The following is a 16,224-nucleotide window of genomic DNA, read 5'->3' as shown; positions in this document are numbered from 1 at the left end:
TTTTCATTATATTAAACAGCTTGTATGAGACATTTGCACATTCTAAGTCATATGTTGATTTACAAGTCATGCATCGCAAGAATTCCCTTTTGTGCAGCTGTCTTTGGCAGCCCGAGCATTTATTCGGTACACTCATTTTCAATGTTTACCAAAACAGTTCCTTAGTTAGCATGCAAGAGTTAGTTAATGAAGTGACATATAACGCATTCTGTTGACGACTCAAGGTACTAAAATGGCCCTTGTTTTTCCTGACAATCCTCCGTGTAAAGCAGCCTTCTCGTCTTGCAAGAAGCTTCCAATTGTAAACAATAGATGGCGTTGAATGTTCACAGAATGATTTAATTACGGGCACTGAGTCAGTATTGAGGTTATAAATATATTCACTTCCAAAAATAATAAACAGTTCAAGCACTAAATAGATTTCGAATCATCAGTCTGTAGTATATCGTCGGTTTATATGATTATTTCGCATGTCCAGTAAATAACTTGTCGTAATATTTGCACAGATAATCCGGCACAATCAGTCACTAATTTCACTGTTTATACGGCAAAGTCAGACAAAACTCCATGTAATACACAATGTCCGTAGCCCACTGCACTCCAGCACTACTTTAAACTAACGAATAAGTCACTTTATACTAGAAAAATAAATAAATTTTACTCCATCCCATGTTTGTTTACGCGCAGCAGCGCCCCCTTCCTTGCTAGATGCCTCGACCGCGGGTAGGGCACAGCAGGATCTTTGACTTACTTGACTTATGGTCCTTTGTCCCCTAGATGGGGCAGAGGGCGTCCACAACAGTCCTCCATCGCGTTCGGTCTTGAGCTAAGTATGTGTTTGATCTCGCTCCAAGTCTTGCCGATCTTCTTCGCCTCGTCTGCCACAGTGCGCCGCCAAGTATGCTTGGGGCGACCACGTTTGTAGGTCGGGTCGGGCAGGATCGGTCTTGTAGAAAACCTTGGAGGTCTTGGTCCAGCAGTGGACTTCCTTTGGGAAATGGCTATTATTGTGCTAGAAGTAACATGTTAAACCAAAGTATACTCGTACTTAGAACCAAAAAATACATTTTCTTACGGCCATAGCCTCTCTATTTAGCAATCGTCCCACGTCACAACAACATCGTACAATGATTCACTTTTCCTGTCAATCGATTGTTAATTACATAGCTTTCATTATCAACTCAATCAACTTTATCTGTTCCTTATATCTCTGTGTTTAAAGTTCAAAATGCTATAATTTAGAACATGCGCACGATTCGGGATACCTTCGAAGCAATGACATTTGGTTCGAGGGGAGAATGCTCAATTAGTTTGCATATTAAGTTGTTGTGCATTTGTTGGAGAACTTTCTGGAAATTATGCTCTATAAATAGGTTGATTATGGCTTTTTTGAAATGGAAAATACTATGTCAGTAATTATGGTGTCGCTAAATGGGAGTCCATAGCATATAAATCGCTTGAGTTGACGCAAAGTAATTTATCAATGAAAAGTAATGCGTGCCTATTTATTTAATTCATTGACCGAAATACCTACAAAAACGGGTTAGACATTCTTTTGCGACAAAGTCAATTCGTCGCACATTTTTAAGTTTCATATTAATATTGAAAGTAAATTTTTAACGGGATTATTCCCACCTCTCGTTCCCACCGCTGCAACTCCTGTGTAGCCGGGATCTACAGCTTGGCCGCCAATAAAGATCCTACTAGTGAAGTTTAAGTTTGTCCCGGGGGAAAGTTATCATTAGATCCGCAACAAAATAAATTAACGCTAATTTGACACGAGAAATTTAAAAATTGTGACGAATTACCCTGTGACAAGTCGACTCTGTTGCAAATCATCAAAATCTCCAAAAACAAATAGAAAAAGATTTCCGGTTCACCTTAATAACAGCTATTAAATAATTACGTCAGCAAATTAGTTAAAAAAGTTAGCGATAAACTGTCCGTCATTAACTGAACACAATTCTCATTATAGTAGTTTGTACGTATTTATGTATTTATTTACCCATTAGTCACGCGATGCTGATCAAGAACATGTTATTACTTATTTGACAGCACTCTGTTTGTAAGAAAAAAGTTAATTAATAAAAAAGTCTAATCGTTTTCTTGTTATTTTTATTATTTTTACTTCGAAATCACGTGAACCATTTTGTCGTTGCATTTATTATACATTACATAGATCCTCCTACGTATTTTTTAAATGCGAAGGAAGTGAAAGAAAATTAAGAAAATATTACTTGTTGACTTTTTTTTTCTTCGTTCGTTCGTTTCAGCCGAAAGACGTCCACTGCTGGACAAAGGCCTCTCCCCCAAGGATTTCCACAAAGACGGGTCCTGTGCCGCTCGCATCCAGGCACCTCCCGCGACCTTCACCAGATCGTCGGTCCACCTAGTGGGAGGCCTGCCCACACTACGTCTTCCGGCTCGTGGTCCCCACTCAAGAACTTTCCTGCCCCAGCGGCCATCAGCTCTCCGAGCCATGTGCCCCGCCCACTGCCACTTAATTTTAGCGATTCTGCAGGCTATGTCAGTCACTCAGGTTCTCCTACGGATCTCCTCATTTCTGATTCGATCACGCAGGAAAACTCCGAGCCTAGCATTTTTTTCTTAAATAAAGATTAAATTTTGTATTAAATAGTATTTCTGTGATAGACAGAAAACGCAGGCTACCCGAAGCAACTACTTGGGAAACCATTATGAAATAGCGCTTTGACAACTCAAAAAAGTTTATAGGAGTGTCAGCTAGCCAAGTAAATAGACAGTAATTTGGTTAATACTTAAACCTGATATTTCTGTACGGTGTCGTAACAAAATGCTTTATTTTCCAGGATATGGGAGTTCCTCGCAGAGCTCGCGCGAGGCGGCACCACAGTCATCATAACCACACATTACATTGACGAAACGAAACAAGCACACAAGGTAATTTGTAGCTTATAACGATAAATTTTGGCGCTTATACTGGTACGTTAAGGTGCATAGTTTACTGAAAAAAATAAGGACATGTCTTTGACATGTAAAAATAACAAAAGTGAAAACTTAATTCAACCAAAGTTACTGGCAGTTTACACGTCTTCTGATTTAAAAAAGATTGCTAGTGATGACAACGCACAATACAAAAAAAAATCTTGGGTTTGAATTTGGAATGTCAAAATATTGACAGCGATTTTGTTTTTATTGACTTGGCGTGTTCTATCTGTGAAATACTAGCCACACACAGACATGATGTTTGTTAGTCTCCTTGCAGAAAGAAATAAAAACGCACCAAGAAGGTTTTGATTACCTCAATGCTAGATTTGCCGCCAATTTCGTCAATGTCGCGATTAGTTTTGTAGCTGTAATTGATTTATAATAAAGATTACTGGCGATTGCATCTGATAGCTAGTCTGTTGCATGGTTGCACTTAAGTAGCTGTTGAAACTCATTGATATTCAATAACCACAGCCATGAAGCGATTGCGAGTGTTGCTATTGTGGGGTATCATTATTAGATGATTAGCTATTTCATACAACAGACATTGAAACATTAATATCTTATTTAAATGATTTTTTTCCTAAACTTCATACTTGCCTAATTTTGGCGTCTTCGCCGTTTTTGGCAGTTACTTCCAAATGTGACGTTAATGCCAAGTAAATTCACCGATTTTGAGTTTATGTTTCAGAAATAAAAATATAAATATTACTACTTGGTACAATGATGTCAATAATATGTCATGTCAGTTTTATTTATATTGACCCGACGACACGACTAATAATTTGAACCTAGGCCTTGCAGAGTTAAGTAAGTACGTCACTACGCCGAACGATAGAAGTTTCCATTTTTGTTCTAAAGATTGAATCTTTCAGAAGCCATTTCTTGAGCATCTACTTTTCAAGAATCCACGGCAAGACAATAGGTCCGCTGGCAGAGGGCCAGTCTTGGCCCAACCAGCCCTAATACAGGTTACAATGCGCCTGCGACCATTTGACGTCACACCCTCGTTTTGGCTACCCAAAGCTAAGCATTGTAGATTTGCTGATTGGGAAAATCCCACTGCTTAGGGACTCAACCTTGAGTTGTAATCAAATCAGGGGCGTAGCTACCGCCGTATCAGCCGTATCAATAATACGGGGCCCCCAGAGCCGGACTTTTTAGGATTTTGATTTAAATATAAAGGGTCAAATGACCTCTTCTCATCCCTAATGATCGAATGACCTTTTTTAGATGGGGACCTAACAATTTTGAGTACAGGGCCCGTTTAAGGTAAGGTGTACCTACGCTACGCCCCGTGCGCCACTGAATTAATTGATCGGAAAAGATAATCACCTGATAAGTCCCTTTAATTGCTAACCCATTTTTCAGAGGAGATCCTTTAACTGATTTAAGTAACTCATTATTAAATTTGAAGTTTTAAAACCTTTCAGTCATAAATCTCCCGCAGGTACTCCCGTATCGCTCCCATACCTCAAGCACTAAGTTAAGCGCTAGTCAGACAACTTCAAGTCTTACTAATCAAAATCTATTTGCAACAGTCTTTTCAAGGCCCCGGTGCCGCGGTGATTGGTCTCGGCATTTGGCAACGATTTGCCAAATAACAGTCCGCTACTGTCACTTTTTGGTCGTTTTGGTGATGCACTAGATACTTACTCGCATTCATAATAGTAAATACTGTTTATTTTCCTTTTCGATGTCTGAAATTTAGGTCAAATTCTCTAGCGAAACGATAACAGAACTTGAAAGATAGTGCCCAATTAAAGACAATTTTATAAATGATCTGCCAGTAACCGATATTAACCTTTTTTTTTTCAATTAAATTACATTAAATTGCATACCTATCTACCCTGCGGGGACAGGGTAAGTTATGTGAGACCCGGTACTGCATCGATCGCCTTGGTGGCTTAAAGAACTATGGGAATCCGGACAAAGCCTTCAACTACCACAGTGACTCATATTATCCTAGCGCAAGATAGCAATGTTACCGTACTTCTTGGAATGGGAATAAGTAATACTTCAATCCTCTCACACATCTACGACTCGAGTACAGGCTTATTTCGGCCGATAGTTAAGTCGGGATATCAGCATGAATATGTATGAAAGTGCGTACATTAGGTACACCGATTTGGTATCGGCCGATTCTTCATACAAATTAGAAGCCGCCGACGAAGCTATTGACCGATGAAAATTCTATACTTAGTCTGCGGGGGCTCTTAAAGTAAAAAGAAAGCCTATGAAAGTCTGTACTGTGACCCTTAGACTAAAAATAAGCTGACAATAAGTGACTGAGTTTCTTGCGCTGCTTCTTCTCAGCATTGGCCCATTTATTGTCCCGAAGCAGTGGTAGGGTTAATATTGGGACGTGTAAAAGTGCTTTATAGAAGCCTATTTGCAAAAATAAAATGGGTTTTTGAGTTTTATTGAATTCTCTCTTAAAGTTCTTCTTTTCTCTAGATCGGTCTACTCCGAGACGGGCAACTCCTGGCCGAAGACTCCCCTGAAGAACTGCTCCGGAAATTCGACTGCGACACGCTTGAAGACGCCTTCTTAAAGCTGGCCCTTCGCCAACATGAAATGCCTAGAAGAAGGCCCAGTAAGTATTTTGCAAGGAAATCTAATAAATGACTAAAAATGTCAGTTTGCAATCGCACTATAACGCCCGTATTCATAAACATTACTATGAGGTCTTACAGTGCGCACGGACGCACAGGGTGACCCACGAACCAATCACAGAGCTTCGCGCTCATTCAACGCTGTGCATACGATTTGCATCGTTTGTGAATACGGGCGTAAATCTGATAGGGAGTAACCAGCAATTCAACAATGGCGACCTTTCTTTCTTAAAATGTCCGTGAGTTACTTTCCGAAAAGGACTCATTTTCCTCATTACATCGAAGTAATCTTCCGCAGCCCTCACAGCGTCTCCCGACGTCATCCCGGACGGGATTCCCAGCGTTGTGGACAGCCGGTACGAGTCGCGGGAGGACTTTAATGTGGTCACCAGCAGTACCGATGTAAGTATACTACTTAAGTATTAACCTACTGTGAAAAATTATCCTCCGACTCCTAAGCGTTCAGGAGATTTTCCTGCCATTATAAGATCATTGACATGAGATCCAAAGTCCTATACTAAACCTTCTTCGATGTAACAAATACTTCTAAAAGCGTGTCAAATTGGTTCGGCCAAACGCGAGATAATCGTAAAAAAACAGTTTTTCGATAACTCGCCCTGTGAGAAACTGGCTCACGAGCGAGATGTCTACTATTCTATGGGTATCATTAGGAGTCTATAGTCATCCACTTTTATACCTAAGTTTCATACTTACATTGAAAGTTAAATGTCATGAGAACTGTGACGAATTTCCACAGTATTTTCCTATGAAGAGTCGGCTCCAGGTATCTGCTATACCTACATCTGCCCTAATTTCAGATCATAGAATATGATCTGAGGCCCTAATATTGGATTTTTTCATTGTATTCAATATTACTTTATTTTTACAGGTGTTAACAACAAAAGAGAAACCAAAAGACTGTAGAGGCAGATCGAAGGCGAGGTATAAGGCAGTATTTATTAAGAGCATACAACAGTTCTCCCGGCATCCAGGGTAAGTGTTGTCATAAATTTTAACAGATAATCGAACATTTCATAAGGTAGGTAATTATGGAAATCATTGGGGGAGTCTATGTTCAGCTGTGGACGTCTTATGGCTGAAACGATGATGACGATGATAAACCAACATTTTTATAACAGCATCAGGACCGTTTCCCAACAAAGTGGAGACGAGTGGCTTATTGGGAGAATTATTTCCACAAGCGGAGTGGAGAAGTGCTTTAACCGTTTTCAATAAAGCTGAGCGAAGACGAGACGTGTACCTTGTTATCAAAAATCTATTGATTGTTTTAACGTCTCGCATCATTTTAGCCTCGTTTCAGCTTTGGTGACTCTTTCAGCTTTGGTCAAACTTACTTCTCTGTATGGAAGGAGGACATACCGAAAGAATTCGCGCGGCTAAAGCTGCGAACAAAATTTAGTAAAAAAAACACGTCCCAAATCGCTTCCTAAACAATGCGATATTGACCCAGAATGTTGGCTGAATTTAACAAAATGTTATTCTTCCAGAGGGCTGGTGTTCTCCATCCTGTTCCCCATCATCCAGATCGTGGCGTTCTTCTCTGCCATTGGCCATAACCCACGTGGATTACAGCTAGCCGTAGTGAATGAAGAAACCGCCTTCTCACCGTGTAAGTAACCTAACTAAACGTTCTATATATATACTAAGTATACCAATACTTAGTAGGTAGCTTATAATAGCAAAAAAGGGACAGGCTTCCTACTCGGCGGCTGCAGACCCTCCCGCCTTTGACCAGCAGTGGACGTCATGAGGCTGAAATGTGACTTATCTAATCGTCATTATCACCAGATCATTATTTTAGTCTCCACTGCAGGAACGAGTGCAAGACCCTCTCTTATTTAAGCTAATGTAAGCCAAATCCTTGACCAACACTGGACCGAGACGGATTATTTCACCCTCTCTTTCAAGTCGAAGAGAGAGGGCAATAGGGTTTCTGATTTCTCGACCTATTTTTTTTCTCGAGTTTCGGGAATTCTCGAGGCGAAAGTCTCGAGTTTTCTCGGGTCTCGAGTCTTTCAATTAAAACTGTTGAAATCGGTTGAAATTTAATAAAAACACAGGTTTTTTAATCTAATATACCTACTTTAATGCACAACAATCAATATTAGAATTTAGTACCACTTATTTTGGTAAGGAAACAAACAAAAAATGAAATCTTCTTTCATAATTAATATTAACTAATAATCATAACTTAGTTATTAACTAAAGGAACAAAAGTCATACGGTCGCGTGTACTTTAAGGATAAATAACAATAAAAAATCTGGAGCTACAATTGAATCACTTGTTTTCCAAAGGACACAAGTCCAAATAGCAAAATTACGATAAATAGTTTTTTTTTTACAAATAAAAAAACACTTTTTAATAATTTTTTAAATTTCTTTAGGATAACGACTTGAATAAACTTTACGAGGAGGCACGAGTACCTAACCTAACAGACAGTTAATAAATTTTTCGGTCTTTAAATCAGTCAGAGTTAAACATACATAATAAATAGGTATAGCATACTCGTAGGTAAACATGATTACTTAGTTTCGATTGAGATCATTCATCAGTTAAAAAAGGAAGACTAGGCCAGTCTAAAAGCAACGCTAACCTATTAAATAATTAAAAACTTACTTTTGTCTAAGAAAACAGGCTTTCAAGAGTATTAAAGCTTCAAAATCGAAACTCGAGAATTCTCGAGCTCCGGTAATTTTTTTCTCGTCTCGAATGAAGCCAAATTTCTCGAGTTTTCTCGAGTTCGAGAAGGCTCGAGCAGAAACCCTAGAGGGCAATTTGTCACGGCACAGCACAGGCATTCACCAGGTACCTGATCTGAACTATCTTCTATTGTTTATATTTGTATTTACAGATGGTCACGATATATGCAGAAATAGCAGCTTACGGCCAATAGTCAGGATAGAGGAAGAAGACACGTGCGAGCAGTACATGCTCAGTTGTTGGTTCTTAGAAGAAATGGAGAAGAAAGAATTGTATCAGGTAAGTACCTGACACCGCACACAACAGTCAATTGACACACTTTTGAGCTGCCACAGATTTCAAAACCTACCTACTTACCTACTAAAAATCGAATACTATGGCTCTTTTAAATCAGACATTTTGAGCCACACGTGAGTCGTCCGTTTCCAGGACCCCACACAGAGAATTTGGTAATAAGAGCTGGTTCAGGTAACGCGTTTTTACTTGCGGGAGCGGCAAAACGCGCGTGTGGACAGAATGTATGAATCTTTAGTAACTACCTCACAAATTCACAATGTCGTGATTAGAAACGAGCGAAAAAAAACGCGCCATCTGGAGTCTGGACCAGCTCTTAGTGTGCGGCGTTGCAAAAGTACGACTAACGTCCTGCTCCAAGTGCCTAATTTGAAGGAGTCCTAAGTATTGCAGCAAACTGATTACCAACTAGATTTTCTGGGCTAGTTTTTTAAGAAGTCATGATTGGCTAATAGTGTTAGTCAAGTACCGAACAGCAACATGTTATTAAATTATTAAATAACCGTTCCCTAAACTTCGTTCCTAGATTCCATACGAAACCACAGAAGAGGCCAAAGCAGCGGTAGCCAGCGGCGCGCTGTACGGGGCGCTGTACTTCCACCGCAACTTCAGCGACGCGCTCGCGGCGCGCGTGCGGGAAGGGGAAGTCCCTGATGACGTGGTGGACGACAGCAGCATTAGCGTCTGGGTCGACGTCAGCAGTAAGTTATACCCTCATAAAGTCACCTACAAGTTTACTTAGGATGACGTCAGCAGTGTTTGAGCTGACGTCAGAAGTGTCGCAGTGACTGGGATGACGTCGTTAGTGTCTGGACTGACCTCAGCAGTATCTAGGTTGTCGTAGCTGTGTCTGAGCTAGCAGTAAGTCTCTCAAATCTGCTCCAATATGACGTCAGCAGCGTCTGGATTATCACCACCAGTAAGTGTCTAAAGCCTTCCATTAGTCTGCTTAAGATGACGTCATCAGTATCTGGGATGACGTCATCAAATCTGTATTTCCACCGCAACTTCAGCGACGCGCTCGCGGCGCGTCATCAGGGACTTCCCTGATGACGTGGTAGACGACAGCAGCATCAGCGTCTGGGTCGACGTCAGCAGTAAGTGATACCCTCATAAAGTCACCTACAAGTCTACTTAAGATGACGTCAGCAGTGTGTGAGCTGACGTGAGCAGTGTCGCAGTGACTAGGATAACGTACTCGTTAGTGTCTGGACTGACCTCAGCAGTATCTAGGTTGTCGTAGCTGTGTCTGAGTTAGCAGTAAGTCTCTCAAATCTGCTCTAATATGACGTCAGCAGCGTCTGGATTATCACCACCAGTAAGTGTCTAAAGCCTTTCATCAGTGTCCCTAAGATGACGTCAGCAGTCTGGCTTGACGTCAGCCAGTATCTTGGCTGACATCAACAGTGTCTGAGATGACTTTACCAGTGTCTGAGATGACGTTATCAGTGTCTGAGATGACGTTATCAGTGTCTGAGTTGACGTTAGCAGTGTCATAAGTCAGCTACAAGTCTCTAAGATGACGTCAAAAGTGTCTGGCTTATTACCACTGTTAGTGTCTAAAGCCTTCCATCAGTCTGCCTAAGATGACGTCATCAGTATCTGGGATGACGTCATCAAAGCTAGCGGCGCGCTGTACAGAGCGCTGTATTTCCACCGCAACTAGGTTGAGTTGGAGTTTTGGTATCTAAGTACCTAATAATGCCTTCAGAAAAAAAACTAAAAATTGTATTTATTTCCAGATCACCAAATAACCAACTTCATAAAGAGTCAGCTGCACAAAACGTACAGCAGTTTCACGAAGCGAACGATGCGGGCTTGCGGAAGGAACGAGGACTTGGCTCAGGTTAGTAATACTGTAAAATTCTAAGCTTGTTATTATGTCCCAGTTAATTGCGGTCCCAGTTGACGGAAGCCTCATGTGCGAGGATTCCGTCAACTGGGACCGCAATTAACTGGGACCGCGGTCCCAGTCGCCGGATGCGTAAAAATTAAATAATTTTCTTCCGGCGACTGGGACCACTCATGGATTTTAGTACTGTACCGATTTTGGATTAAATAATATTTTCTTTTAAGTTATCTATGAGTGGTCCCAGTCGCCGGAAGAAAATTATTTAATTTTTACGCATCCGGCGACTGGGACCGCGGTCCCAGTTAATTGCGGTCCCAGTTGACGGAAGCCTCACTGTGCAATATTCACTTATTTATTTATTACTTACATATCTATTTTACATAAGTAATACTACATTATTTCTATCCATTCAATGATATTATGTAATATCATTGTATCCATTATATTTATCTATGTAAAGTTTCAGATTACTTACAACCTGAATTCACATTGTACATACGAAAAAGGTAACACGTCATTATATAAAATACATACATTAAATTGTTATTTTCAGCAATCAACATTCATGTATTTATGTTCAACATAAAACTTATTGACTGTAGGTATCTAATTAACCTAAGTATTTAAAATTATTAAACACAAGCACTTTTCATGGTTTATTCTTTAAATTCTTAAACTGTTGCTGTTTTTATTGTTTATTGGAGTCATCGATTTAATTGAAGTATTTAACTTCATAGCAACATTGGTATTATAAATTAAATTATGTGGTATTGAATATTTTGTGGGAGTAACTTCAAATTTTTTCAAAGTAAAAATTCAGGCCAAACGCCTTCTCCATTTCTGTCATTCATAAGGAAATTCATTAAAGAAACCATCCATTCATATCTGTGATAGAAACAGTATCACGAACCTCTCATCCCAAACAGAGGTGATACTTAATGTTTGAAAACAATTTGGGACGTGTAAAAGCGCTCTTCAAAAACTTACTGAGAGTCTTAAAGAAACATTCACGTTCAAAGTTACTAGCTGTTGCAATGTTTAAAGATTATGTGGTTTTTATTGGCGGTCAAGCTGTAGATCCTGGCTACACAGGAGTTGCAGCGGTGGGAATAGTCCAGTTAGCTGATGCAATGTACCTCAATGGATCATTTCAGATGCCGGTCCGCTTCCAAGACCCGGTGTACGGCAAAATGGACACTCAAATGGTGTGGTTCATGGCTCCGGGGATCATGATCACGTGAGTAGCCTACAGTTATTATTTTTAACTATGGATTTGTGCAGCTTACACAGTCATTTTGCTAGTGTCAATTAAAAGAGGTAACTTCTATCAGGAGACAGTTCCAGCTACCCATTTCCGGTCATGTCGTCTCGTTATATGGTAAAGAATCACCATTACATTTGATGAGAGCTAGAGAAAAATCGGAAATGGGTAATAAAACATTCTATAAAATACCTATTTGAAACAAAACTGCTAAACATAACGTCTAACTTTTCCGTCAAGAAGCCACTGAACATAAAAAACTTGTGATGAATGTTTTCCAAGTCCCCTCGAAACGCTAGGTCGCACACATCGCAATAACCCAAAGATTCGCGCGATAAGTCTCGCCAAGTAAGTAGGTATTGGCTTTTTGCATAGTCACAAGAACTTAGTTCTGCTGTCGCCCGAATATTATCGTGATATAATTTGGCCCAAGGGTAATTGATGTCTTTGTTTGTACAGTTTGTTTTATTATCTTCTTTCTGCCGGCTATGATGACGTAGACTTTAAGGTACCATGATAATCGCCACTTATATCCTATTCTAAATCCCGGTCTGTGAGCACGTAGAATTTTGTCCAATGACCCCAAGCTACCCATCCTTATCGCTCGCGCGTAATTATATTGCTGTCGCGACTGTGCGACGGACGCCCGCAGTGAGTGTGCGAGCGCGACAGCAACATAATTACGCGCGAGCGATAAGGATGGGTAGCTTGGGGTCATTGGACAAAATTCTACGTGCTTGCAGACCAGACTATACGAAAGTTTGGATGTCTGGATCTCTGGATGTTTGTTACTCTTTCACGCAAAAACTACTGAACGAATTTTGATTAAACTTTACAATATTACTGTGTAACCCAGAATAACATATAGGCTATTATTTATGACGATCTGTGACAAACAAAATTTCAAGCGGGTGAAGCCGTGGGCAAAAGCTAGTAAAGGATATTCGCTTACATTATATCTGTATTTGCAGCATAATCTTCTTCCTGCCCGCGGTGGTGACGTCGACGCTGCTGATCGGCGACCGGCTGGAGGGCGTGTGGGAGCGCAGCGCGGTGGCTGGAGTCAAGCCTAAGGAGATGCTGAACGTGCATATAGCGCTGCAAGCCGCCATCATTGTGCTGCAGGTGCGTAGAACACAACAGGCTACGGGACAGTCCTGGATCTGTCAATAGGCGGTATAGGCCGCGGCCTAGGGGCGGCAGATTTCAGATGACGCTTACTCGATTTCAGAAGATAAAAGTTAAATAAAGATCCAACCCCACCCTAGCCTACGGGCGGCAAAACTGTAAATCCGCCACTGCTACTGGACTATTCCCAACTCCCGAATCCTTCCTAACGGATTATTCCGTCAAGCCCAAGATGCTGAATGTGCATAATTATAGCGCTGCAGGCTGCCATCGTTGTGCTGCAGGTGCGTAGAACACAACAGGCTACGGGACTCTTCATCATCATCATCATCATCTCAGCCACAGGACGTCCACTGCTGAACATAGGCCTCCCCCAATGCTTTCCATGTTTCCCGGTTGGTAGCGGCCGGCGTCCAACGCCTTCCTGCTACCTTTATGATGTCGTCGGTCCACTTTATGGGTGGACGTCTCACGCTGCCTTTTCCGATACGCGGCCTCGACTCCAGAATATTGCTACCCCATCGGCCGTCAGTTCTGCGTACTATGTGCCCTGCCCATTGCCACTTCGGCTTGCTAATCCGTCAGGCTATGTCAGCGACTTTAGTTCATTTACGGATCTCATTTCTGATTCGATCTCGTAAAGAAACACCGAGCATAGCCCTCTCCATAGCACCTACTACTTACATTTAGATACTACCAATCAGAACGGGACTATTCCCAACTCCCGAATCCTTCCTACCTTCCGACCGGATTATTCCGTCAAGCCCAAGATGCTGAACGTGCATAATTATAGCGCTGCAAGCCGCCATCATTGTGCTTCAGGTGCGTAGAACACAACAGGCTGCGGGACTCTTCCAAACATCCCACCTCCCGTTCCTACCAATGTCCTTTACTAAAACTTCTCAGCACCAGCCCATAATATGTTGTCCCGAAGTGGTGATAGGGCAAGCTATATTTGGGACGTGAATAAGCACCCTGAAAAGGTACTAAGCACTGAATAAAAGCTTTGACTGACTTTGAAAAGCTTCATCAGAAGTCACCCAAAGGGTGATGGAGGGTTCTGTTTCCGGAGTTTCATTTCGACATTGGGCAGACCACATTATCTCTTAGATGGTCGTTGAGGCAGAAACTCTCGACTGGCGACCACAGATTGGAAGAGGAGTCAATTTGAAGAGAATCAACCCAATCAGTGGACCAACGATCTGGTGAAGTCGTGGAAACCTAATAGTTCAACCATTTCATTTCTTTTCCAAATCCAATTGCTAGGAATCTGCAAAGTCTGAACTGCGTATTCATGTTTTTAAAAATGCGAAATATCAATTTAACAAAATTTGAGGCCCTGTAATGTAATACAAATTTTGATTAATTAACAGCTTTTTATCTTACGATAATGGTCCTTCCAGACGGCAGAGATGATGGCTCTCTCATTCCTCGGCTACGGCATGCCTTCCGAGGGTTCGTTGATAACGTGCGGCCTGCTGCTGTTCCTGCAAGGACTCTGCGGGATGTGCTATGGATTCCTGCTCTCGATATACTGCTCCAGTTACACCATGTCGTTCTTCGTGGCCACTGGAAGCTTCTACCCCATGATTCTTTTGTGCGGTGAGTGTTCTATACAATTATGGTTTTTTTTATCCACAACGAGGAAGCTGTTGGTCTGTATCTCACCTGATGGTAAGCGATGGTGGAAGCGAGCTTCACCCGGAATCCTCAACCACGGAGGAACTGGCTATCTCACCTCTAACTGCCGGAACACAACAATTCTGTTAACATTGTTATTATGGCGTCAGACTTAGGCTTAGGTAAGATGGTGGTAGCTAGCCAGGCGGTCTTAGAACAAGTCCTACCGCCAACCAAACCGAATAGAAAAATCTGCCCCCACTGAGGACCCGGGACCTCTGCATCTGAAGCAGGCGGTCTTACCACTAGAACACAGGTGCGGTTAAATTAGAAGTTGGTCTTACTTTTATTAGGTCATTAGTTTGAAGGAAACCCTCCTCGACTTTTACAGTTTCACGAGTTTCAACCAGTAATTTCCCATTTTAGAGAGGCCTAAATCTACAATAATAATAAAGAGGAAAGATTTGAATAATAATATATTTGTATTGAATAGGCTTCGAAACTATGCTGAACCGATTTAAAAAAATGTTTTACCATTAGAACATAATTTCAGATGAACATAGACATTTCACAACACGGTAAAAAGTTCAAGTCAGCTAGTTTCCTTATATTTTGTAGGTATTCTTATATTCTTCTTGATTCTATTCTTATTTACTCTTCTATCCGCAGGAATCCTCTGGCCTCTAGAGGGCATGTCGACCGGCCTCCGCATCATCGCTCTCATGCTGCCCTTCACGATTCCCTCCAAGTCCCTCCGAGACATAATGGAGCGAGGGTCCTCTTTCTTGGAGCCGTCGGTCTACCAAGGATTCCTGGTGACCCTGGTCTGGATCGCGGTCACTTTAGGCCTCTGTTTCTTGAGGCTAAAGTTGAAAAAGACGTAGGATTTTTTTGAGACAGTTGGAATGTAGTACTGATATGCCAATGTTGTGTTTTGATGATTCAAGCAAAACTTTTGAATTACTTGTGGTGTGCACATAATATAAACACATTTGTGAGCAAATCGATTTCATGCGGTAAGAAATTATTGCGAGAAAAATCTCCATAACTATCGACACAACATAAAATTGGCTCGACAACACACAATGTGTCTGGGTGTGACAGACACGCGGCAAAAATCTTGGCCAGAACTTAAGCATAGACTTGGAACTTGAGGATAGTTCTACCAAGACCTAAAGAAAACGTGTGCGTATGGATTGAGTGAGCACCCCCTGGAAAGCATTAAATTTATACTTTTCTTATTGTAAAAGGCCTAAAACGTATTGTAAAAACAATCTTTCCATTTGTAAAAAGATTAAACCAAAGATAAATAGATAAAAGTCGGCTCACTCAGTCCATACAGAGGATCAGCCGGATCTCCGTAATATAATAAGTTTATAAATATCATTAATGCTCGTTATATTGTAAAAACTCTGCAAAGTTAGTGTCTTTAATTTTAGATGTGTGAGGGCCGTAATTAAAAAGTTATACATGATTCTTTGTGCTCACTCAATCCATACGCTTTTTATAAGGCCCGATATTCTGACTAACCAACTATAAAACCGCATTCCAGCACATGCCTTGTCGAAGTAAACCTTAAACAGCATTGTTTATCATATAAAACTAACCACTATTACTGTGCGTTCTTGAGAAATATTCTGATAAAAGTGCTCACTCAATCCATACGTTTTTGAAAAGACAAAAATCTTTAGTTTGATAAACACGAGGGTAAAAGTGAACATTTTACAATTGAAGTAAACCCTTTCACTAAATGTTTGTTATTAAA

The 16,224-nt window shown here is 41.0% G+C and overlaps 1 protein-coding gene across 1 annotated transcript in view; it reads left to right on the top strand.

The window, feature by feature from the left end:
- The window catches only part of LOC135083899 (ABC transporter G family member 23-like), a 56,570-nt gene extending 40,637 nt beyond the window's left edge, over positions 1–15,933 (top strand). Inside the window, exons 5-16 of the mRNA XM_063978654.1 lie at positions 2,829–2,919; positions 5,425–5,563; positions 5,881–5,984; positions 6,472–6,575; positions 7,091–7,212; positions 8,456–8,583; positions 9,125–9,299; positions 10,341–10,444; positions 11,605–11,687; positions 12,683–12,836; positions 14,243–14,441; positions 15,129–15,933. Coding sequence (XP_063834724.1) covers positions 2,829–2,919; positions 5,425–5,563; positions 5,881–5,984; positions 6,472–6,575; positions 7,091–7,212; positions 8,456–8,583; positions 9,125–9,299; positions 10,341–10,444; positions 11,605–11,687; positions 12,683–12,836; positions 14,243–14,441; positions 15,129–15,343 — 1,618 coding nt within the window. The 3' untranslated portion in view covers positions 15,344–15,933. The remainder of the gene's footprint in view (positions 1–2,828; positions 2,920–5,424; positions 5,564–5,880; positions 5,985–6,471; positions 6,576–7,090; positions 7,213–8,455; positions 8,584–9,124; positions 9,300–10,340; positions 10,445–11,604; positions 11,688–12,682; positions 12,837–14,242; positions 14,442–15,128) is intronic.
- Positions 15,934–16,224: the final 291 nt, after the last annotated feature.

Source organism: Ostrinia nubilalis, chromosome 24, assembly GCF_963855985.1.
Source record: "Ostrinia nubilalis chromosome 24, ilOstNubi1.1, whole genome shotgun sequence".
NCBI classification, from domain to species: Eukaryota; Metazoa; Arthropoda; class Insecta; order Lepidoptera; family Crambidae; genus Ostrinia; species Ostrinia nubilalis.
The sequence above is the reverse complement of the archived record's forward strand: the minus strand, read 5'-3'. Positions and strand labels throughout refer to the sequence as shown.